This window comes from Malaclemys terrapin, chromosome 24, assembly GCF_027887155.1.
Source record: "Malaclemys terrapin pileata isolate rMalTer1 chromosome 24, rMalTer1.hap1, whole genome shotgun sequence".
NCBI classification, from domain to species: Eukaryota; Metazoa; Chordata; order Testudines; family Emydidae; genus Malaclemys; species Malaclemys terrapin.
Window position 1 is genome coordinate 15,197,357 of NC_071528.1, and position 23,315 is coordinate 15,220,671.

A 23,315-nucleotide genomic window follows, 5' to 3' on the forward strand; every position below is an offset into this window, starting at 1 on the left:
CCGCGCTCCTGCTCCTTTGGGGTCGCTCAGGAACACAAGGTATGGGGGCTGCTCCAGCAGCGCCGTGCCCCCCACAGCCCGTTGCTCAGCGCCCACTTGCCGGGGGGGCAAGCGCAGCCCAGATCAATCACTCGCCCTGGAGCTCTCCGGCCCAGCCCAGCCTGGCTAAGAGCGGGCCCAGCCGGAGGTGGCTGCTTGCAGGATGGGCGTGTCCCCCAGCTGGGCCTGCTCAGTGCAGGACCGGGAGTTTGCAGCCTGGGGGCCCGTGGCCATCCCACTTCGCCTCTTGTGCAGGGAGCCACCATCGCCCAGCCTCGGCTGCTGCAGCCTGGGGCTCCCATAGCCCATTATGTGAGCAACCAGCTTTGTTCAAACTTTGGGCAACCAGGGATTTCCTGGGGCCAGCCCTGCTGGGGGAACCTGCAGCCATGTCCGCGGCCCGGCCTCTGCTCTCGCTTCTCTGGGTCGCTCCGCCAGCGTCGGGAAGGCCCTCTGTCGCAGAACCCGCGTGTGATCAGCGCAGCCTGGAGAACACGGCTGCTGAGTTCTGTGCAGCGCCAGCTAATTTGCACGATTGCAGCTAATTTGCATAATTGTCCTGGTGGGGGAATGGCTCGGCGAGTTTTCTCCCACTGCAGAGGGTGCATCAGGGGAGTCCACAAGCCAGTGCAGCATTCTGGGGTCTCCCTAGGAGCGTGGTGCCCCCACGGTGGCTTCTTTGCATCACTTACGCTCCAGGGTATCCCCTTATAGCTGTGCCATTGCTGACAGGCAGGGATGGCCTGGGCCGGGCTGCGTGGGGGGTGCCTCTCGGGGATGGGGATGTGAATTCACATGGCCTGATCTGGTTACAATGCTCATCAAAGGGGGGTGGGGGTCTGAGCCGAGACAGAGCAAGGGGCTGAGAAGGGGTGAGTGCATCCCCGCCCCTCGGCTCTCCAGGCGCCCTCCCCTCCCCCGCCATGGTGGCCGAACCAGGACCCCTCAATCAGGATGGGGAATTGGGCTTCCGGTTTGCTGCATTATAGAGATATGGGTCTGACCCCAAGTTCTGATCTGGACCCAACCCCCCAACCTAGTCCAGGAGTGAGGTTCAGGCCCCCAGCGAGAAGATCCCAGCGGTCAGCAAGTGTGGCAGGATTCGCTCCCCTCCGCTGGGCTGATCCTGGTGTGCCAGATCCTAAGCGGGTACCACAGGCCCTTGGCAGCCCCGAGCGGCAGGCGTTGGCCCTGTTGGGCTCCGGAGGACACAGGGCTGGCTCAGGGGCGATTCTCCTCACTCCCTCAACAGGCTAGCTGTGAATGTCGAGCAATGCCTGGGCCTCTGAGGCGCCACTGGAAAATGCAGACTCTGCCGAGCGCAGCTCCCCGTGATTGGCGGCCCGGCCCGTCTGACATTCCCAGGGGTTTGCCAAAGGGCAGTGCGGCTCAGCAGATACGGTACATCCCGTCAGTAGCAGGGTCAGAATCCGGCCGGGCAGGAAATCCACATGCTGCTCCTGGCCGTGGCCCCGGGAGCTGGAACCGGGCACCCAGGGCTGCGAAGGGGAGTCGAGCAGCATCGCAAAGGGTTCGTCTCCCTCCCATTGTGAGTGTCTGTGAGCGTGTGCACGTGTGACCTGCTGATGAGACCCTGCGGAGGTGGGGGACACACTCCAGACAGTGGCAGACACTGGAATGTGTCTCTTTCCCAAGCTGGCTGCAGGTTGGAATCCCACTCCCAGAGGCAGCTGGAGGATGGGGGGGAGTCAGGGAAGTTGCTGTCAGGCGAGGCCCAGAGCTGCAGCAGGAATTGCTCTGCCAGGATGACTTGCAGATGGTGGAAGATACGCGATGGGCAGCCCCACTGGCTGATGCCACAGGATGGGGATAGCCAGAGTGCAGATTCCAACCACTCCCCATGCCCCATCCCAGCACTGTCAGCTGCACCCACACTGCCAGCAGGGGGCAGTGAGTTGCAGACAGGCTGGGTCTCAGTGTGGGGGCACCTGGTCATGGGGAAAGGGACCAGACAGCTGCAGTGGTGGGTCACCATCCCGGGCTGGGTTGGAACCAGTCACTGAGAGGCGAAAGGCTCCGCAGCCCTTTCCACCATCTCTGGGTCAGGTCCTGCTTCGTCATTTCACCTCTGCCCTTGCATCTGAAGAAGTGAGGTTCTTACCCACGAAAGCTTATGCTCCCAGTACTTCTGTTAGTCTTAAAGGTGCCCCAGGACCCTCTGTTGCTTTTTACAGGTTCAGACTAACACGGCTCCCCCTCTGATACTTGACACCTCTGCCCTGTTATTGCAGTTGCCCTGAGACGCTTGAACTGCCTTCAGGGCCCCGTTGTACAGACACAGAGTGGGAGTCCAGCTCTCCTGAGGCCCAGCCCAGTGGCCTAACCACAAGCCCGCCCTTTCTGCCCCCCCAACACAAAATCCTGGCCAGCCGGCCCTCGCTCCACCAGGGACGACGTCTTTTGGGGTGAAACCAGCCTCCGGGTGGAATCGGAGCTGCACTTTCGCAGAGAGCGAACTCGGATGGAGACCGGCCAAAGCTCTTGTTTTCCACCTAGAGCCGTTTCTCAATCACTGGCCCTAATTCTTTGGAGTTTGGGAGCGAGGTGTCCCCCCCCCCGCTCTTCCTTTCATCTTCCCGTCAGCTCTCTGCCGCTGTGTGCAGGAGAGGTGCTGAATGCAGAGCCAGCGGTGGGTGGCGCCCGGCGGCTCTGGTTGGGGCTGGCTAAGCAGGCAGGCCTGGATTCTGCTGGTGTTTTATCTCCTGCCAGGGGGACTCGAGCACGTTTCATTCATCATGTTTATTGACTCGAAACGCTGATGAAAATAAATAGCCGCCGGAATGCGAAACACCGTCAAGCTGGGCCTGGCTGTGCTGACAGGGCGAACGGGGCGGGGGAGCGGAGCTTAGCTGTGCTGGGGCTGGATTTCGCTGCTCGAACAGGGATGTGAACCGAAGAGAGCGAGGGGACGGCGACAGCCCGGACAGGGCCCTGTGACACGGCGGGGGCTAAAACCAGGAGACTCATTTTGCAAAGGGAAGAGAGAGGCTACCTCTCCCTTGCTCCCCCATAGCTCCCTCCCGTCTGGAGCAGTGTCCAGGGGGTGGAGGGGAGGAACAGGCAACATCCCTGCAGGAAGGGGGGGTGGCTTTGAGAGGCAGCACGAGCCAGTCTCACAGCCTCATGCCAGGCACTCTCCCGGATCCAGGGCCGGCTCTAGGCCCCAGCAAAACAAGCTGGTGCTTGGGGCGGCACATTTTTAGGGGTGGCATGGCCGGCGCCAGAATGCCGCCCCTAAAAATGTGCCCCGGCCGCCCTAGCTCACCTCTGCTGCTGCTGTCAGGGCGCGGGAAACAGCTGATCCCGGGCCGCTACTCGCGCTCCCTCCCAGGCTTGAGAGCCTGGGGGGAGGAGGCAGGGCTGGGGATTTGGGGAAGGGGCAGAGTTGAGGCGGGCCGGGGGTGGGGTAATTAAAGAACGGATTGGGGGGGCGGCCAAAATTGTTTTTGCTTTGGGCGGCAAAAATCTTAGAGCCGGCCCTGCCTGGATCCGCGCTGCTTGGTGCGGTTAGATCTAGCTAGCAATCACAGCTGTTGGGAAAAGGACCTGGGTGACCGGCGCTGGCCGCGATGGTGCCGGAGAAGGGAGCAGAGCCAGGAGGAGCCAGGGCGCGGGCTATTCCGCTGGGGAGGTCAGCAGAGACGGGCGCTGGGGAAAACCCAGCTCAGCAACGTCCATGCTGGGGGTTTGTGCAGGGGCTTGTTGCATGGATGGAGCGGCCCCGTGCATCATGGGACGAGGAGCCCTCACTAGCGTGACTGAGCCCGCGAGGTGCCAGGTACAGACTCTGCTTTGCACGAATGCAGCAGCATGTCGCCACTAGGGGTTTGCACGGAGGCAGGCGCACCAACGGCATTGCACTGGGCCCTGTTTCCCCCAGGCCAGACTAGTGCTTCTGTTCCGTCCCAGGCCAGAGGATGGCGGCTTTGCAGAGGGGGTTTATGGGTCGTTTGCCTTGGCCTTGTGCATGCAGATCCAGCTGGCAGAACCTACAGGGCCCATCTCCTGGCCCGGCAAGGGGTGGTGGGGATGGGTGCACCTGGGTTCCCCCCTTCTACATCCCCAAGCAGATGTGAAGCCCCTTCTCTCTGCCCATCCCAGAGGCAGATCTCACAAGTGTGCATGGATTCAGTGGAGCCAAGCTGCCCCCTTTGTACACAGTGCCACCTGCCCCCCCCAACCTCCTCTGCCCCCCCCAGGTCCCATCCACTGGCATTGAGGCAGCAAAGCCGGGGTCCCCGTGGCTTCGGGAAGCAGGACCTGTCGCTTGCCAGGGAGGCTCGGTGGAATGAACATGCTCCAGCAAGGCAGGTTGTGTGGCTTAGTGGTTAGAGCAGAGTGTGGGGTGGTGTCAGGGCTCCTGGGTTCTATTCCTGCCTGTAGGACAAAATTAGAGGCGGCTGGTTAGATGAGGCAATGGGCAGGTCCAGACTCCTGGGTTCCCTTTCCCAGCTGTGGGAGGAGAGCGGCGTCTAGTGGTTAGAGATAGGCCAGGGCATCCGGACTCCTGTTTTTTCCTGGCTCTGTGTGATCTGAGCCATGTCACTCCAGGGCTCTGCCCGAGTGGCAGCAGTTGTCGCAGAGTGTCCTGTGCCGAGGTCTGTCAGTCAAGCCTGCTGCGTTCCCTGCCTGGAGGAGGGCAGCAGATTCCCACTGGCCCACAAAGGAAGCGGAGCTGACGGATGGCATCGTGCGCAGGTGAGGCAGGAACCCGAGATTCATGTTTTATGCAGACGACTCCCTGACAAATTCATTAATGCCTCTTTGTCTTCTCCGAAGTGGCAAACTAAAGTTGCCCGTTGCGTCTGAAAGGCCGGCGCGGCTGTATTATTCATGGGTTTGTTAGATAGCTGTCTGCATAAACCTCAGCACGCCGTCCCAGCCGCAGCCGAGGCGCTGGGGTGATTCATTAGCGCTCGCTTTACAATGAGACAGGAGCAGGCGGCGGGCTGGGAAATGAGCCCTCCGAGAAGTATTATGTTTGCTTAAAATTAATTTAGTGCCGGTGAAAGGAGCCGGATTGACAGCCCTGGAGATGAAAGGCTTTTATTGCTTGGAGTGGAGGCAGGATGAGCTCCCGCACCATCCCCGGGCCTGCTAAGGGGCCCGTGCAAGGCTGAGATGGGTGCTCAGTTCCCCTGGCCCATCCATCCCTTGGCCTCTCTGCTGAGCCTGCCAACATGGGGCCAGTCGCAGCCGTCAGACAGTAACCACGCCCAGGTGCTGGACCGGAGCAGAGCCAGGGACCGAGCTGTGGAAGGACCTTTGGGAGAAATGTTTCCCAAGGTGAACATGCTGGGGTCTGCTCCATGGGGTCTGTGACCTGCGCTCGCAGGAGATGGGACTGGAGGAGCTAACTTGTCAGTGAGTCTGCCTGGAGCTTTTCTACAACGACCATCACCGCAGTGTCTAGGCAGTGGCAGATTACCCATCGGGCCAACAGGGCCTGTGCCCAGGGGCCCTGGCCAATTGGGGTGCCCCTGCGCCCTGACCTGCTCCTCATTCCCTGGCAGGAGTGCAGGTAGAAGGGGTGAGGCGGGGACCCACTTGCTCTGGCCCCGGGCCCCACAAACTCCTCATCCGCCTCTGAGTCTAGGCAAATGAGAGCTTTGTGCTGGTGTCTCTAAAGCCCATCACCGCAGCGTCTGAGCACGAGGAAGGCACATGAGCTCTCCACGCTGGAGCCTATAGAACCTGTCACTACAGAAGCTGAGGGCTGGGCAGGTACGTGAGATCTCTGTGCCAGCGGCTGTAGTGCCCATCCCTGCCGCGTCTGAGCACCGGAGAGGAACATGAGAGCCCCTGGCTGGGTCCCTAGGGGTCTCTCCCCACTCCAGCTCCCATGACCCTGTGTATCCCCAGGGCTGGGGATACTGGGCCAAGCGACCTGGGGGGACTGAGGAAAATATTCCAGTGTCTGTGACACTTACTCCCTTTGCAGACTGAGACCAGGGAGGCTCTAGGCACCAGCGCAGCAAGCACGTGCCTGGGGCGGCAAGCTTCGGCGGTAATTTGGCAGCGGGTATGCCGAAGGCGCGGGACCGGCAGATCACCCTCAGAAACACCACCGAAGGCCGCTGACTGCCGTGCTTGGGGTGGCAAAAAACATAGAGCCGCCCCTGGCTGAGACATCCCACTTTGTTATTAGTGATTAATTATTGAACACTGGCTGGAGGGGGCTCGGGGTGTCAGTAACATTCCTCAGACGTCCCCCCCCCCAGGCTGGGGGCGGCGCAGTCCCTGCCTCGTTCACACACCAGCACAGCCAGGAAATTGATGTGCAGGGCCTGGCGGGGAAGATCTGAAGAGCTCCTGGACTAGCAGGGTGGCAGAATCAAAGGAGGAGGCTCCCAGGGCTGCCTCTGATCTCCAGCCACCTTGTTTTATCCGGAGGGTGGATGGGAACCTGAGCTCCTGCTACAGAAGGGATCAGAGATGGGAAGAGGCCTAGCGGGTGGTCATGCCTGTGTCCCCTCCCCTCAGCCCTTCCCTGCCCCAGGAAGAAACAGGAGGAACAAAAGAAGAGATAAAAATAAACGAGGAGGTGGTTAAAAATTGACAACCTGCCACTTGTGCTCAGTGGAGGGCAGGCGGGAGGGACCAGGGCACCTGGGCGTGAGTGTGTGGAAACCACACATGTGAGACAGAAAGGCAGAAGGGGAAATGCAGCCCTCTGTGCTTAGCCCACCACCCACAGCCCAAGCCCCCGGTGCAGCCTGACGCTCCCAGCGGCTCCAAACAGGCCCATCGCTGGGAGACTGATCTGCCGAAGGGTCCCGGCCCTTGACCATCCCCCGCAGCTTTCTGATCACTCTGGATGAACTGTATCGTTGAAATCCAACCTCCAGCTCCCCCTCAGGCCACCTGGCTCGATCTCCTGCCCCTTCCTCAGGCCCCCCTTCCCGGCCCTGCTGGGACCCGGCTCATTCTTAGTCCAGAGCCAGGCGATGGCCATCTTCCGGCCCCTCCCAGACTGATGTGAGGCTGGGATGGGGGGCAAGGAATCTCCCTGGCTGATGCCCACAGAGCCCAGAACCCACCTGCTTCTACATGCAAACACCTGTGGGGAGAGGGTCTGTGCTGCGCCCCCTGGAGGCAGCGCACAGAAGGCGCAGCCTAGGTGCAGAAGGAGGCTTTGAGCCACCCTGGCCCCCTCTCATTTCTGGGCTGTCAGAGGCCAGGGTCTGCTCTCATGTAGGGCAGGCTGTTAGCTGCTCCACAGAGCCTAGCCTAGCATGCCCCGTCCCGCCTCCAGACACGCCCCCTGCACTGAGGCTTGGGGTGGGGGGCAGCCCATGGCTGTATCTGCCTGGGGGTGTGGGGTGGCTTCTCTCCCAGGCAAGGCACTTGTAGCTAGTGGGACCTTTCCCTTGCATCAAAGAAAGGCGGCTGCAGGTGTCAATTCTAGCCTGAAATATGTCATGCCTAGATCTTGCCCTCTCTCCAGCCCCTTGAGACATTTCAAATCTTTGGAGTTTTAGGCTGGAACAGCCAAAAAAAAAAAAAAAAAAAAAAATCCAATTTTTTTAAGGCTCATTTAAATGGAAATAGGAAGACAGGAAAAGAATGCCAGAATATAATTATGTGCGGTAGCAATCCAGCAGCAGCGACGTTTGGAATTAGCTGCCGAAAGATGCCCCCACAGCATTACATTAGCCGAGCGCAGGAGCCAGGCGTCTCAGCTGTGCCACTGCATCTGGGAAAGGAAATGGAAGGCAAAAAAATAATAACAATCATAATAAAAGGCAAAGCGGATTGCAGGGGCTTATTAACTGTTAAAAAAATTTATTAAAATGTCCAGCAATACAGAAACGCAGAGTGTCATGGAAGCCACGGGAGGCTGGGGACACAGGACACTGCGGTCACATCGCAAACAGCAGAGACTGGAAAGCGGCTGGCTGCGTTGTCACGCGCACACACGCACACACCAAATCAACCCGAATAAATGACGACAAACGGAAAGAAAAACCCAACCCCAAAACAAACCGGGAGGGCCTCGATCCTGCAAAGGCATTGGGACCGATTCTGTCAACCTTGGGGGAAATTCAGCCCCCTCCCCGTGCGAAACGCCTGGCACGAGGCTTATGGGCCGTGCAAGGCTACGACTGCTCTGGAGCTGAAGGTGTCATTTGCAATGAGCCGTGGCAGCGCTAGCAGTGGGATGGCCCAGCTGGCCCGAGGGTGAGCCCATCTGAGGTGCTAGATAACACTCGCAGGGCTACACTTCCATTCCTAGTGCACTGGCGTGATTGGGTGCAGCCAGGCCAGCTGGAAATAACACCTCCAGCTCCGGCACAGACCCCCCCTCCCTTGGGGTAAATCAGTCCAGCTCGTTTGGATGTAAGGCAGAGGCAGCGGGGTCTAGTGGACAGGACTGGGGAGGGCGGGTTCCAGTCCTGCCTCTGCCTTGCGGGGAGTCACTTCCCCCCTCGGGGCCTCTGCTTCGCCTTCTGCCCTTTGTCTAGTCAGGCCGTGAGCTGTGTGGAGCTGGGCCAGCTCTGCTGTGCAGTGCCCGGCACAAGGGGCCCCAATCTCAGTTGGGGGCTCCAGGTGCTGCCATCCAAAACAGGAGACTCTCAGTTTGGATCGGTGCACAGTCCTTGTGCCGACCTCTGTCCACAGCTCAATTTCATCCCTTGGGCAAGTTCCCTATTGCTCGAGGAGTCCCCTTGAAATCGGCCAGGCAGCTCCAGTGATGGTGGCAGAATCGAGCCCTTATGCACTGGGGTAACTTTACTCACACAAGCAGCCCCGCTGAAGTCAATGGGGCCAGAGCCCCAGATGGGGTAAATCAGCCCAGCTCCACTGGAGTCAACGGACCAGATCTGCAGCTGGTATAAACTGGTGTCGCTCCACCAGTGCTGATTTACCTCTGCTGAGGGGCTGGCCCGAGGGGACTGCTCAGGTCACATGTTTGTAAGATCAGTGCTTTAAAATGGCAAAGGAAACGAAAAGCAGGCCCTGGACCCTTGGTACGTCTGTCCTGGGGCGGGGGCTGGAGCCAGGAAGAACCGTCAGCACAGAAAGAAAGTGTAACTGGGCCGCCTGCTGCCTACGCTGTCAGACCCAATGGGGAAGGGACGGAAAGGCGAGAACAGACCCCGCCCTGGACGGTTTCCGTTTGTTTTCTATTGAGAAGCGCCCCAACACCAGAGCAATACTGGATCTCAAGGGCCGCCTGCTCCCCCTTGTCTTTCCTACGGTGCGTTTTCTACCCATTGCCTCTTGCCCTGGGGAAAGGAAGATAGCAAAGAAAACGAAGGCAGCTGGAAGGGAAAGGATTCCGAGTTGATCACTGCGTTGTAACCTGTCGGTGGCTGGGATTGCTTTGCTCTCCCGGTCTGTCGGGGAGACCGAAGCTGGAAAAGCATCGTCAGCCATTGGGCTCCTACGGGAACTGCCCTTGGTTTGAGTAAGGACGGTCGTTTTCGAATACTGAGAAACCTTCAGTGCTGTGAGTGTGAGCGTGCGTCCTGCTCTGAGCTTCTGCACTTCTAGCCAGTCAGGAAACCACTGGATCCGAAAGGAAGAGAACGGAACATAGATGCCACTGGGGGAGGAGCGGAAGAGGGGGCCTGGTAGGGAGGGGACTATAGGGACCTGCTACTTGGGAGGCGGGGGGGAAAGGAAGGGGGAGTTGTTTATTAAAAAACTGGAGTCTCCCTTGCAGAAGGCCAGTGGGATTGGGGATGAGGAGTCACACTGGGGTCTTGCCCAGAAGAGGAGCCCAAGCAAAGGAGCCAGAGATGGGGAGGGGAACTGTCTGTCCTGCCTCCCTGGGAACACGGGCCAGATCCCAGCTGGAGTGAATCCGCCCGGCTCCACTGGAGTCAGCGGGTACGTCTCCGTTCCCACAACACTCCCCCAGCAGTAAGTCTCAGAGGCTGGGCTCTGAGACTCGCTGCCGCGGGCTTGTTTTGCCGTGTAGACGTACCAAACCGGGCCAGAGCCCCTCGTCCCCCCACCGGGGTGAATCGGTGTAAAGCCACTGAAGTTGACACTAGCTGAGGATCAGGCCCTGCACGGCCATGCTAGGACAGTCTGGACCCGTCCTGAGAGCCTGGCCTGGCCTCTGCGCTCAGAGGGAGCCCGGATGGGTGGAGCCCAGCGACTGGACCCTGCGTGGTGCCGAGCGGCTCCTGGACGGACTGAGCACCAGCAGGGTCAAGGCCGTGTGTACGCACAGAGGGACACAAACGCACACACACGCACCCCCCCAGGCACATGGGCGATGGGGGCGTCCTAAGGAATGAAAGCAAAGGGGTTTAGAAAAGGGGGGTTGGGAGGGTCAGTAAAAGTTGCCCTTTCCCATCACACACACGTGCCCGGCTCATCCCGGGGCGGGGAGGAGGGGAGGGGACTTGTGCTTGCTCGTCTCCAACCTCTAGAAGTAGTTGCCTTCCTCCATCCAGTCCAACTGGAGCTGCTTCCTGTGTTTTCTCCGCTCCTTGCGGGAGTTGTGGTGGTGGCGCGGGTGGTTGTGGTGGCGGCGGTGGTGGCGCCGGGTTCTGTGGGACCTTCTGGCTAACGGAGGCAAGGAGGAGAAGGAGGAGGCACGTTACCGCAGGGCTAAGCCACAAACGCCCCACACCCCCAGGGTCGAGGATAGGAGACGAATCCTAGACCAGGGCTGGGGAAACCCCCACCCCTCCCATGGAGGTGCTGCGGGGTGGGGCTGAGGGGCGCTGCACTGCGACAGATGGCAACTTTGGGACGGGCCAGCAGACGAAGGCTCGTCTTCACTGCAGTATTAGCTGGAGGTAGAGCTCCAGTGTGGCCCCACCCCAACTCCCGGCCACACACGCACACAGCTTTAGTCCAGGCTAAGTGGCGCTTTAAACTGGAGTGAGCTGACCCAGGCGTGTGTGCGCGGATGCAGCCCAGCAGCTGCTAGCCCAACCCCTTTGCGCAGCTCCAGCGCTGGTGCGCAGTGCGGTCACGCTCATTTGAGTGGAGGGACGCGCCCGAATCGACAGTGAAGGCAAGGCCTGAGGGCTACCTCCGGTGCAGCCACTTCTGGGGTGGAACGCAGCAGCTGCTCAGCATTCTCCATTTGAGAGCGCAGGGCAGGGTAGACATGGAGAGACGCCCCTGGGATCTAGCCAGGACATTGGGGCTAAATGCCTCCTCCCTCCAGGGATGGGGCTTGGTGTTTCACGTGTGATGGGGTGCTGGCTCGGCACTGAGCCAGAGGGATCAGCCCTGTGCTCGGGAACCCCCAGCACGGCTACCTCCAGCGCCCAGAGTAACGGTGGGTTTGTCTATAGAGAAGTGCCCCCTCCCCCAGCCCCCATGGGAAGGGATGGGGAGCCGGCACTAACGTTTTGTGCAGAGGATTTTTGGTCTGTCCCACTTCCCGTTGCTGTGGCACTTGATGGTGGGGACGTGCCTCTGGGTGAAGCCATCCTCGCACTGGTACCGGACAGTCGAGTGGATACTGTACTTCTCCTTCTGCTTGCCGACGGGGAAGGCGTTCTCCACGGCCGGGGGCGGCCCGCACAGCACTGCACAGGGGGCAAGCCGCAGGCGTGGTTACAAGAGAGCCGGGGCATAGGGGCTGCGGACGGTGCTCTCCGTTGGATGCAAACGGGTCATGGCCTGTGGGCTGCTGGCAGGATACCAGAACATTGGGCAAAGCGCAGGCACCAGGGGCCCTACACCGGTCTGCAAACAACCAGCTTTTGGACTCAGCTGGAGAGCTGCCTTCCCCCCCCGCCATCCGAGTTCATGGAGTTTGGGGAGGGTCAGCCAGACCCACTTCACTGCACTTCGCAGGTTTCTCAGCTCCACTGCCCCGGGCTATGGATGGAGGCTGGCCTTAGCAAGCGGTGGGGCTGGGTTTGGGACCGCGGGGCATTAGCAGAGCTGCACGTGGGGAGCCCAGGGCTAGGAGTGCAGGGGTTTCACTGAGACTGCCAGTCAGTGGGCCCCAATGGTGCTGGTGGGATAAACCCTATTTTCTGTGCAGTATCTGAGCCCCTCACAATGCAATGCTCACAGCACCTCCCAGGGCAGGGCTGGGCTATTATTCCCATTGTACAGATGGGGAACTGAGGCCCAGACAGGCCTAGAGCCGGACCATTCAATGTATTTAAGTGCCTAAAGATGCAGATAGATTCTTCTGAAAACCCCACTAGGTGCCTAACTCCCATTGGTTTCAACGCTAAGTGACTCACCCACGGAGCCCATGGCGGGGCAGGGACTAGAACCCAGCACAGGCCTTGAGCACTGGTCCCTGAACAGCTGGCAGAATAACCCAGGCCCTGCCCCCCTACAGCAGCCAAGGGGCCCACGTGGTCCAGTAGCGTGCCTCCCGCAGTGCACGAGCCCAGATGCCTTCAGAGGAAGGTGCAACTGTGGCAGAGCCCAAGGAGGAAGATGGAGCAGAACCTGGGCGCATCTACCCAGCATCTGCCCAGTCACCCTGTCCTGTCCTTAAACGCCTGTTCAGAGCCTCCCTGCTTCCTCCATTCTATCAGGCTCCCTGTGAAATACGGCCGTTGTCTCCCGCTCTGCCCGGCAGTTCCACCGCACTGCTTATATAATACAGAACGGTTCAGGAAGCTGCCGGCGGCTGCTGTATAAATCCAATCTATGGAGAGGGCTCCTTTGACAGATTTGCGCCAAGGTGTTGCGGAGGATTTACATATTTAATTAATGGCCTTATCGGGACAGATAGATCATTACATACGGTGGCTGGGATTTTGGAGCGTCTTTCTCTGGCTCGGCGGGAACAGCTGGAGGTTAATATAACTTTCAAGATAAGGAATGAGAACTTAATAGTTTTAATGGTGGCCTATTAAGCAAATTAAAGCAGAAGGGGAAGAATTAAGCAGTAGAAAAACCGAGATTAAGCGAAGTTCTTTGGATTTTCTTTGTCGGGGGGCGAAATGGGCAGTAAAAGAGAACGAGGAGGGGAAAGTTGCCTGTGACTTGGGCGCTTTCTTTACGGTCTAGCCCACATCTGATTTGCCTCCTTCCACTGAGAGGCAGCACGAATCCATGCAGAAATCTCTATCCGGGGAGGGGGAGCGCTGGATTTACAGCCATAAAATGGGTCTGGCTGGCAAACAGCAAAACTCTCCTCTGAGGGGGATTAGATTGAATGCAGCAGGACTGGCACTGACAGGCCCTCAAAATTCATGACCAGTCCCCCAAATCAGGAGGTTGGCTTAAAAATCAGGTTCTTTTTCATTTGCCTCCAGAGATCTGAGACTTTTGGAGCCCTATTTTCCTGTTCTTCTCTGCAGCTGAGAGGGCTAACATGCCACTTTAGAAAAAAAAAGAAAGCCGACATTCTCACATGACTCCAGGAGCTGGGGCTTGAAGAAAACCACTAAGTATCGCAAGTTTCTCAGTGAACAGTGAGAGTTGGAAAAGCACCGCACTTCTAAGCCGACCTCATCAGCTAGAGTCCCTGGGCTGCCCCACCCTGCAGCACTGACCTCTTTGGCTCCCTGCCTGCACCCCCCTGCTGTGGGGTCAGGGTGCCTGGAAGTCACCCCTCTGTTTCAACAGGGCCCATCTCAGCCCGGAGTCAGACTGTGCCCTGAAGGAAGCCACAGCCAAGGGCTACTGCTGGAGCGCGCTAGGACGGGGTTAATTTAATTCTGCATTGTTCTCAGTGGGGGAGGGGAGAAGGGACTTCTCATTGTTCTCAACGGGAGCTGCTGACTTTTGAAGCAAGCCAGCCAGCCAGCCCGCCAGCCCGCCCGCCCGCCAGCCAGCCCGCCCACTCACTCCCACTGGCTCACCAGTTACAAACCAAGCCAATTTATAGTTCCATTAGCCCCACCCCTCTTTCCCATTCAGCCAATCAGAGGCTGACCCTGGTCACTTGCTAGGAGGAGCTACCCCCTCCTGCTCCCAGCCAGCAGCAGCTGGGGGAGTCTGGGGGTGGGAAGGCAGGAGGGGGCTCGGGGGGGCCCCGTGGGCGAGGGGGCTGTGGCGGGGTTACCGGTGCCTTTCTTGCAGATGTACGGCAGGTTGTAGTTGCAGGGGACGTCGTTCCACTTGCCGATCTCGTGGGACACCAGCACCACGCAGTCCTCGCCGCCCGCGAAGAAGTTGTCGGGCTGGTTCTCCCGCCAGTTCTCGTATTGCTGGTGGGAAAGACAGTGGCAATCATACCCCCTGCCTGCGTCCCTGCCCCTCCGCCCTGCAGGGACCCTCCGCACCGCCCTCCGCAGGGCAAAGCGGGGGCAGCAGCCAGGGTGGGAGTCCCTTGGAGCAGGACAGAGGCTGCCCCAGGCCCTGGCCGGGCCCCCCCTCCATTTACACTAGTGATGGTACCCCTGTTTATTCCAGGGGGTCTCCCAGAAATCAGGGGGGGACTGAGCCAGCTGCTGGCCAGACTCACCATGTGGTGTCCTGCACCGAGAGCTGTCTTAGGCATCCTGCTGCTCGGGGCTGTTCGCCCCGCCCTGCCCCTCCCCCCGTGGTTCGGCTGGGTTGTATCCCCCCTGCCCAAACTCAAGGTGATGCCCCTGTGAGCCAGAGGCAGCGGCTCGCCTGGCTGGGCCAGAGCGGGGTCTCTGGGGGTGGGACGCTGCTCTGTGACTGCATGGAGAGGAGAGGCCAGGCCCGCGGTCACACGCTCACACGTGCTGTCTTGCACACACACCCACACACAATCACAGGTTAGCACACACTCATGCACTCCCACACCTGTGTGCACACCCATGCTTACACAGTGGCACACACACGCATCCCTGCACACACACACACACACACACATTCGTGTGCACACTCACGCTTGCACACATTGGCACACGTGTGCACACTCATGCACACTGAACCCTGCCACGCACTCTGAGACCTCCCAGTCCCCTCCCTCTTTCTCTTCCATATTCCTCAGATGCACACACATTCACACTCACTCCCCCGTGATTCCAGGCATGCACTGCCTTGCACGCTCTCCCCCCTACCTCACCAGTCCCCTTTACAGTAAATATGCCCAATGGTCTGTGATGGGATGTTAGATGGGGTGGGATCTGAGTTACTACAGAGGATTCTTTCCTGGGTGCTGGCTGGTGAGTCTTGCCCACATGCTCAGGGTTTAACTGATCGCCATATTTGGGGTCGGGAAGGAATTTTCCTCCAGGGCAGATTGGCAGAGGCCCTGGAGGTTTTTCACCTTCCTCTGCAGCGTGGGGCAGGGGTCACTGGCTGGAGGATTCTCTGCACCTTGAGGTCTTTAAACCACGATTTGAGGACTTCAATAACTCAGACATGGGTTAGGGGTTTGTTACAGGAGTGGGTGGGTGAGATTCTGTGGCCTGCGTTGTGCAGGAGGTCAGACTAGATGATCATAATGGTCCCTTCTGACCTTAAAGTCTATGAGTCTATGTGCACATTCCCAAGCAGGGCCCAAGTGGCCAACGGGCATTTTATAACCCCGATCCCTTGGGCCAGGACCGGATCGAACAGGACAATGCCATGCTGGGGTCTGGGGCAGCGAAGGGTCCCTGAGCCAAGGTGCTCCCTGCCAGAGGTGCTTCAAACTCACCAGGCCTGTGTTATCCGTCCACTGGAAATCCTGCTCCACAATCCGGTCATTGAGCCCGATCCAGGTGTTCTCGTGCCCAAAGCCTGGGAAGAGTCACACAAGAGACACACGTGACTGTCTCAGAGGGACTGGAGCCCAAGTCATTGCGTAGGGAGCAGCTGTGCAACACAACCAGGAAAGCACTTGCTAGAGCTGATCACTGTTCTTGGCAGGGATCACATTAAATGCTACTGGATGGTACATTCCAGGGCACTAGAACCTGGCACCGAGCTCTGCTTCTCTTCCTGTGCTAAGCTGTGTAATACTAGACAGCTAGTGTGTCATGCTCCACCCCAGTGATGGCTGCATTTCCGTGATGGGTGATATTTACCTATTGATTTACCAACTGCACCCAGAGTCTACCTGGGGCACTTCTGCTGGATGGGCCTGTGGCTTTTCATCCATAGACCTCAATGCACTTTCAAAAATTGTGTAAGTGTCATTTTACAAATGGGGAAACTGAGGCACAGAGCAGGGCTGTGACTGGCCCAATGTCACACACTGAGTCCAGTGATAGAGCTGGGAATAGAACCCAGGAGTCCTGACCTCCAGCTCTCAGGTCTAAAACCAGAGCTTGGGATAAAACCCAGGAGTCCTGATGGTCTGATGTGGACTGAGTTTTGGTGGGGCTCTGCCCAGGTCCCACGCCCCAGAAAACACCAGCGCTGCTGGCACTAATTGAGATGTCAGTGGCAGGGCTGGGAATTGAGCCCCGGGGTCCTGGCTCCCTCTTTGTCATCCCTCCCCACAACAACTCCCATCCTCCCACTGGCTCCTTTGCAGTGGCTGTTGGAGACGGGGCGCTGCCCATGGGCAGGGGGTCCCTCATGCAGGTTTTGTTGGGCTGAGGAAGAATCAGCGGCCAGAGACCTGGCCTGCACGGTCGGTGCTCAGATACTACGGAGCCCTTCACCTCCCCCGGCAATGGGGCTGTACAAGACCCGAGAGAGAGACTTGGAACTGGTTTTGTTGTTCAGGGTCATCTGTTCATAGTGGGGTCAATCCTGCAAGAAACCGAGCGCCTCGTAAGAGGGGCTGAGTGCCCTGATTTCCCACTGGCGCCGGTGCCCAGCTCAGCACCTAGCAGGACGTGAGACCAGCCAATTCCTAGCAGCAGGAAGGGCACCGGGCAGCCCATGCCCCGCGCAGGCCTTTCCCGATTGCACAGCGGTGAATGGAAAAGGCAGAGCGGAGACTGAGCAAAGAAGAAAAAAGAGAATCCAACCTTCATTTCCCAGCATGGCCAGGTCCCCTCTGCAGCACCCGCTCCATAAGAAGCTTTTACAGATGCCCCTGCCTGCGAAGCGGGGCAGGGACGGCTCTGCGGATGGTTATTTGAACCTGGGCTCTCGGCTGGCAGGTGCACTGGGCGTGGGGAAGAGGTTGGATGGACGCCAGCTCAGCTCAGGGCTGGAAGAGAGCTGGGGCCTGCTGAGACCTGCGGCAGGCGCGTGTGCAGGGGAGGGGCTGAGCGGAGGAAGAGGCAACAGGAGCTTGGCCAAGCCAAAATGGTTTGTGCATGAGGCTGGATTGAAGCCATTGGAGAACGAAGTCTTCTGGTTAGCTGCAGGCGCAGGCAATGGGGCAGCCCCGTGCCCATGTGCCGGACCCAGCGGGACCCCCTCTAGGGGGGAGCAGGGCACTGAGGTGGCACAATTGGTGCCAATGGGGACGAAGGCTTTATGGTGTGTGTACCCTGAGGCCCAGCAAACTCACTCCACACAGAGCCCTGAGCCACCCATCAGAGAGCAACAAATCCGGGCCGTGCTGCCCCATGCCACTTCCCCCCGGCCCCCCAGCAACAGGCGGGATGCTCCGTTTCCATGACGAGCCCCCGAGCCGGCCAGGCCCCCACCGCAGCGCTTTGGCTCTTGGCCCAATGAACGCCCGGCAGAGGAAGGCCTCTCCCAGCCAGAGCGGGTCCGAACACGGACATGTCAGCACTTGGAGAATCAGAGCAAACCCGAGTGGGTCGGAAATCTCCCCCGAGGCGTCCCGCTGGCCAGGTTTTGCGTCGGAAAAATTCCCAAATTTTGTTTCAAAACAAACGTTTTGCTTCAGAATTTCTTTTTTTTCTCCCCATTTTTATATCACCTGCCTTGTTCTGTCCATTATTTCACGCCATGGCAGCAGGGACGGTAGCTCATAAGGCACGTTGTGCGATGCCATATTGTGACATCATATAACCAGTGGCACTGGAACAATGTGTGTGGGGGGGGAGAGTCACTGAACCAAACTGTAAACCCTGTATATGATGGAAACCACTTCAAGCCGGGGGTGCTGCCGTGCCCCCAACACCCCTAATTCCAGTGCCCCCTCCCGCATCTGGCTGTGTAACCCACCCTTGGTGGGCGGGAAAATGTGCATTTCGGAGTATTCCCCATTCAAAAGGGAGAAGCTCTCGAGAGAAGGGAGTGCTTTCATTTCACAGACAAAAGCAGGACATGATGCAAGGGCTGGGAGCTGAAGTCAGACTGGAGATCAGAGGCGCATTTTACCAGCAAGGGTAATTAACCATGGGAACAGCTCCGCAGGGGAGGTGGTAAATTCTCCATCATTTGGAGGCTTTACATCAAGAGTGGGCGTCTCAGCCACATGTTCTTCAGCTCATGGAAGAGTGAGATTCTCTGGTCTGTACTTTGCAGGAGGCCGAGCTAGATCATCACAAAACCCCGCTCGTCTGCAGCGCTTTCAGCAGCAGATCCCAGTGCGCTTTACAAAGAGGTCAGGATTCTTATCCCCATTTGACAGATGGGGAAACCGAGGCACGGAGCAGCCAGGTGATTTGCCCAAGGTCACCCAGCAGGGCAGTGGCAGAGCCAGGAGGTGACTCTAGGTCTCCTAAGTCCCCGTCTAGATTAGACTGGTCAGACTGGTCCCTTCTGGCCTTGGGAATCAGTCTGAGGTTTCCACGCACGACTAGAACCATTTCCTCAAAATTCCAATGGCCACATTGCACCGGGCGCGGTTTCTGATTCCCTGCGAACCGGCGCCCTCTGAATCCTACTCACGAGGCTTGTGCTCCCGGCAGCACTGGGATTAGAGGGCTGGGTGCCCGCCTTGGAGGCTTTCTGCAATGCTTAGCCCTGCATCCCTCAGCACATGGCCCCACTACAGAGTTGTGCTGCTCTAAATCGCCTGGGAGAGGATCCTGTATATTTCCCTACAACGATCTGATGAAAGCAGCGCAACCCTCCTTAGTGTGAACACAGCTATCCGGGGGGGACGGGGTTTATACCAGTGTAACCACATCCACACTAGGACACCACCCCAGAGCCCTGCTAGCACTGAACCCGGGCTCTGCCCCGCCACCCTCCCGGCCCACGTCAAGCTACAGGAGAAGGGAAGCACCCGCCCTACTGTTAATGAAGCCGTGCTCCTCTGGCGAGTGGATGCTGGCCAGGTGGCCAGCGCGCCGGCGACAGTCCCGCTCTGCGTCCTCCCAGGAGCGCCGATGCGCAAAGTAGCGGTAGCAGTGGCCCTGGAACTTGTGCCAGCCGTGATCGCATCCCTCCGTGTCTGCCGCCAAGTGGGGAGAAATGGAACAGGTTAGCAAATGCCATCAGCACCCCAGCATCAGCGGTCAGAGCATTGGGGGCAGGAGTCCTGGGTTCTATGCCCAGCTCTGACTGGCTGGGTGGCGCTGGGCCAGTCCCTGGCCCACCCCGTGACTCGATTTCCCCCTCTCTAACTCGGGGGAAATGAGCCGTGACCTGAAGCCCCAACGTCGGCACAGCACCGGCGCTTGCTGCGTGGAAGTTGCCGGCAGAGCCCAGGTCTGATGAACGCTCGGCAGAGGCGGGTGGATTTTCCGCAGAGCGAGTGAGCTGGGAAGGCAGCCAGAGCCCCGTTTCCCATTGCTGTGCAATGGGCTGCAGCGTGCCGCGGACACAGTCCCACTCCCAGAGGGGAGCAGGCGGCTAATTCCCTGGCCTCAGAGCTGGGGGTCTGCTCACAGGATCTTATTACAAGCGTCCTTGTCTCTGGCAGCCAGGATGACAGCACCTGAGACGAGGCAGGGGCCGTGTGGGTGGTGCCAGGTGGGATGTTGCTGCAGGGAGGTTTCTTTCCTCAGTTCTGGTCTGGGGCTGGCAGGGCTGATGCCGGGGAAGCACAAGCTCTGAATCGCACATGGACCAACCCCAAATCACCCGGAAATTCACTTGAAACTAGAGGTCTGCTCCGTCCAGCCTGGCCCCGAGCCGAGCGCAGCCGAGCTGAACGTGACCCAAGGGCATGGAGACATTTTCAGAACCGACCCAACAGCTCTCCTGAGCCCGTGTCAGCACCGACGCCTCGGCCTGGTGGGGACTCCCGGCTCCCCATCAGCGACCTGTCCCTGGCTGCCTCCTGCCCGTGGAACGGCAGGGCTGAGACCCAACCCGCTTGTGCTGTGCTGTGAATGCTGCGGAGCGAGGGGTGCTGCAACCCGCCCAGCACTCAGCCAAGGGGAAGCGCCTGGGAGGAGCCGCGTGGCCCCTCGCCAGGAAGAGTTATCAGAGACGGGCTGGCTCCAGGGGTCTGGCTGGTCTCAGACCCTCGTACCTGCGTCCTGTTGAGTTTGGGTCGGGCTGCAAGGCTCCGCTTGAAAGTGAGTTTCACATGGCTGCTCGGTCAGGCGTTTCCGTCTGACTGTGTCCATCCCTAGATTCTTATCTATCCACCTCCTAGCTCCTGGTCTGTCCATCTATCCCAACGCCACCATCCAATTCCCCAAATCCTGATCACTCTCTGGCTCGCTCTCCCTCTCTATCAGGCTGTCCGTCTGTCTTTCTATCCTGCACGCATCACTATGGAACCTAACAGCAAGAGTCTGGGTCCCCTCCTCCCATCTCCAAACTTCGCAGTTGTGAGGCCAATCTACAAACAGGTCCCAGGTTCCCAGCCCCCAGAGAGCCCCGCTTGGGCTGGCCCCAAAGCAACCCCCCAGATCCTGATCCCGGATCCAGACCGGATGTGGAACTGCCCTCCCCGGGGCTGGCTCTGACGTAACTCCTTCCACTCGAGTGTGGTTAAAGGGGCCGCGGTTCCCAGGGTCACACTGCAGGCCGGGCCACGGGATGCCTCGGCTCTTACCTTTCTCGCACAGGCTGTCCCCATAGCTGGGCAGGCAGAGGCAGACGAAGGAGTTTATCTCGTCGATGCAGGTGCCTCCGTTCTGACACGGGCTGGACAGGCAGTCGTCAATATCTGCCACGAGAGACACAGCAGCTCAGGGCCCACAGGCAGTGTCTGTGCGTTGGGGATGCACACACACACACACACACACACACGCACACACACACGTATGCACACACACATGCCTGCTCTGCCTCACACACCGAGGCTGACGGCGTGGGCGTTAAAGCCATGGCTCTGGCTGGGGGATGAACTGGTTCTGGGGGCGCCCGGGGCTGCCCCACGGCGGGTATGTGCCGGCAGCTGGGATGCAGCTTGACACGGCTTCTCTGGGGAGGTAAAAGGGCTTTAACGAGCTCTAATGAGGCAGGGTGTGCTATGGAGCACAGCCTCTGCCAGCTTGTCCTGCTGACAGCCCCTGGTGCTGTGGCCCCCAGGATCGGGCCCTGTGCCCCTGGGGCTTGGCCCCAGCCCTCCTTTATTTCTGGGGGAGGGGGGGTTCCCGCAGCTCCCTCCCCCATCGTGGAAACCGGAGCTGGGAAAGACCTGTCGGGCCCCATCAGGTGGGGTCGCTGGGGTACAAGCTTCCTGTGGGGCCCCCCAGCAATGGCCTCCCCTCCGCCTCAGAGACCTCCTGCTCTCCAGCCCATTCCACCCCTGTGACACACACACTCCTGGGCCACCGTCAATTCTCCCCCTGCCCGCAGCCCAGGCGGATGCCTGCAGATGGTGCCCATGCCCCGGAGTCTGTCCCCGTGCCCTGGCACTTGGACATGGCTCTCCCTGAACAAGTGCCAGCTGGGGAGCAGGAATTCCCTTCTCCCACTGGCCTGAGCCAGCCCTGCGATAGCCCATCCTGCTCCGGGACCCAGGGACTGGGGGATGGATGGATGGAAGGCAGGGCCACGGCGCCCCGGAACCTGGGATGCCGGATGTCACCTGCAGCAGGACTGGGGAGGATGTGGCTCTGGCTAGAGACGCTTCCTGATACATCGGTATCAGGGGCTTTAGGAACAAACCAACCAATCAACCCCCACTGACTCCTACTCCCAGCCCTCCAGCGCCCTGGCCACCCCAGAGAAAGCACGGCCTGGTCAGCTGCAGATCTGTTCCTAGCTCGCCGTAGGGGGTTATGCTGGGGGAGGCTCCCTGTTGGGTTTGCTTTATGGAGAATGCGCCCCTTTAAACAAGGATCTGGGGGGTCTGTAGTCATAGGCAGACACAGAATTTAAAGGGACCTGCTGTACGTCATAGGCCGCCTCCCCCAGTCTGCCTCCCCCCACACTAACCCCACAACCGACAAGAGACCAAAGTGTCATAGCCCATAGGAGACGAGGCTCTGATGTGCCACAGGCAGAGAACAGGAGGGACCCAGGTGAACCAGCACCCACGTTCCCCGCAATGGCAGGGAAATGGTTATGTGAGACCCACCCAGATGACCTGCACCCCACGCTGCAGAGGAAGGCGGAACCTCCCGCCCAGCTCCCTGCCCGTCTGACCCGGGGGAAAGTCCTGCCTGACTCCACTCCTGGCGACCGGATAGACCTTGAGCATGTGGGCAAGACCCAGCCAGCCACGCGCCTGGGCGAGGGAATCACTCTGAGCCAGGGACCAGCAGATCCCTCCTCTGCAGCTGGGCAAGGAACCCGAAGGTGCCCAGTCGGATGCCAGCCGAGGCAGCTCACGGGTCGTACGTGCCGCCAGGCTATGAGGCGTGGGGGTGGGGAGCTCAGTTCTCAGCCCGTCGCAGCCTTCAGCTGCCCACAGATGGGATACGCCAGGGCCTCAGTTTAGCGATTTCGGGCGTCACAACAAACGAGGGCAGCCATCTCCCGACGGCGCTGAGGAGCTGGGGCTGCCAGTGGTGGTTGGACGCCACGGTGACAGGCACCTTAGAGAAACCACGGAGAGAGAGAGAGCGACAGACCAGGATCTAGGGCTGGAGATGGATGGACGGATGGATAAACCCACTATGATCTAGGGATGGAGATAAACAGACAACTAGGAGCCAGGAGCGGGGCTAGCGAAATGACTGATGGGAGAGGATTGAGCTGACGCTGGCTCTTTCAGGCAGGGAAAGGGCACAGCTGGTTGCATCCTAAGTAAGAGATTAAACCCAGAGGATATCAGCCGGGCTGATGGTCTCCGTGGAGCAGCTCAGCAGCTGGGACATGCGCCCCCCCTGCTACCCCGCGTTAACATCGACAGGGGCTAGCTCAGCGGCCTCATCCCGACCATGGCCAAGTCACAGACACAAGAGAGGGACTTCGGGGGCAGGCCCCGGGCTGTTATTACTGCTGGTCCTGGCCCTCCCCAGTCTGGTCACGTGGGCAAGGGGGGGTGGGAGAGGGTTTGGGATAGGAGTGGGCGCCAGAGATGGCAAAGGGCAGCAGCCCAGGAAGAAGCAGAATCCCTGGGTGACCCCAGCACCCCCACAGCGCTCTGCAGTCCCCTATCAGCGAGACCAAAGGCCACCGGGACGGGACACACAGGCCACCATCTCCTGAGCGACTGGCGGTTCTGGGCGAGGGGTTCAGTGCGGATGGAAGTGAAAGACAAGCAGCAAACAGTGCACGGCTCGCTGCTGATG

The 23,315-nt window shown here is 59.4% G+C and overlaps 1 protein-coding gene across 1 annotated transcript in view; it reads right to left on the bottom strand.

Annotated features, from left to right (window-relative positions):
* Positions 1–7,824: 7,824 nt before the first annotated feature.
* Positions 7,825–23,315, bottom strand: part of NCAN (neurocan) — a 77,011-nt gene continuing 61,520 nt past the window's right edge. Inside the window, exons 10-15 of the mRNA XM_054013879.1 lie at positions 20,684–20,797; positions 18,968–19,126; positions 15,569–15,651; positions 14,018–14,162; positions 11,382–11,564; positions 7,825–10,580 (exon numbers count right to left, since the gene is read on the bottom strand). Coding sequence (XP_053869854.1) covers positions 10,372–10,580; positions 11,382–11,564; positions 14,018–14,162; positions 15,569–15,651; positions 18,968–19,126; positions 20,684–20,797 — 893 coding nt within the window. The 3' untranslated portion in view covers positions 7,825–10,371. The remainder of the gene's footprint in view (positions 10,581–11,381; positions 11,565–14,017; positions 14,163–15,568; positions 15,652–18,967; positions 19,127–20,683; positions 20,798–23,315) is intronic.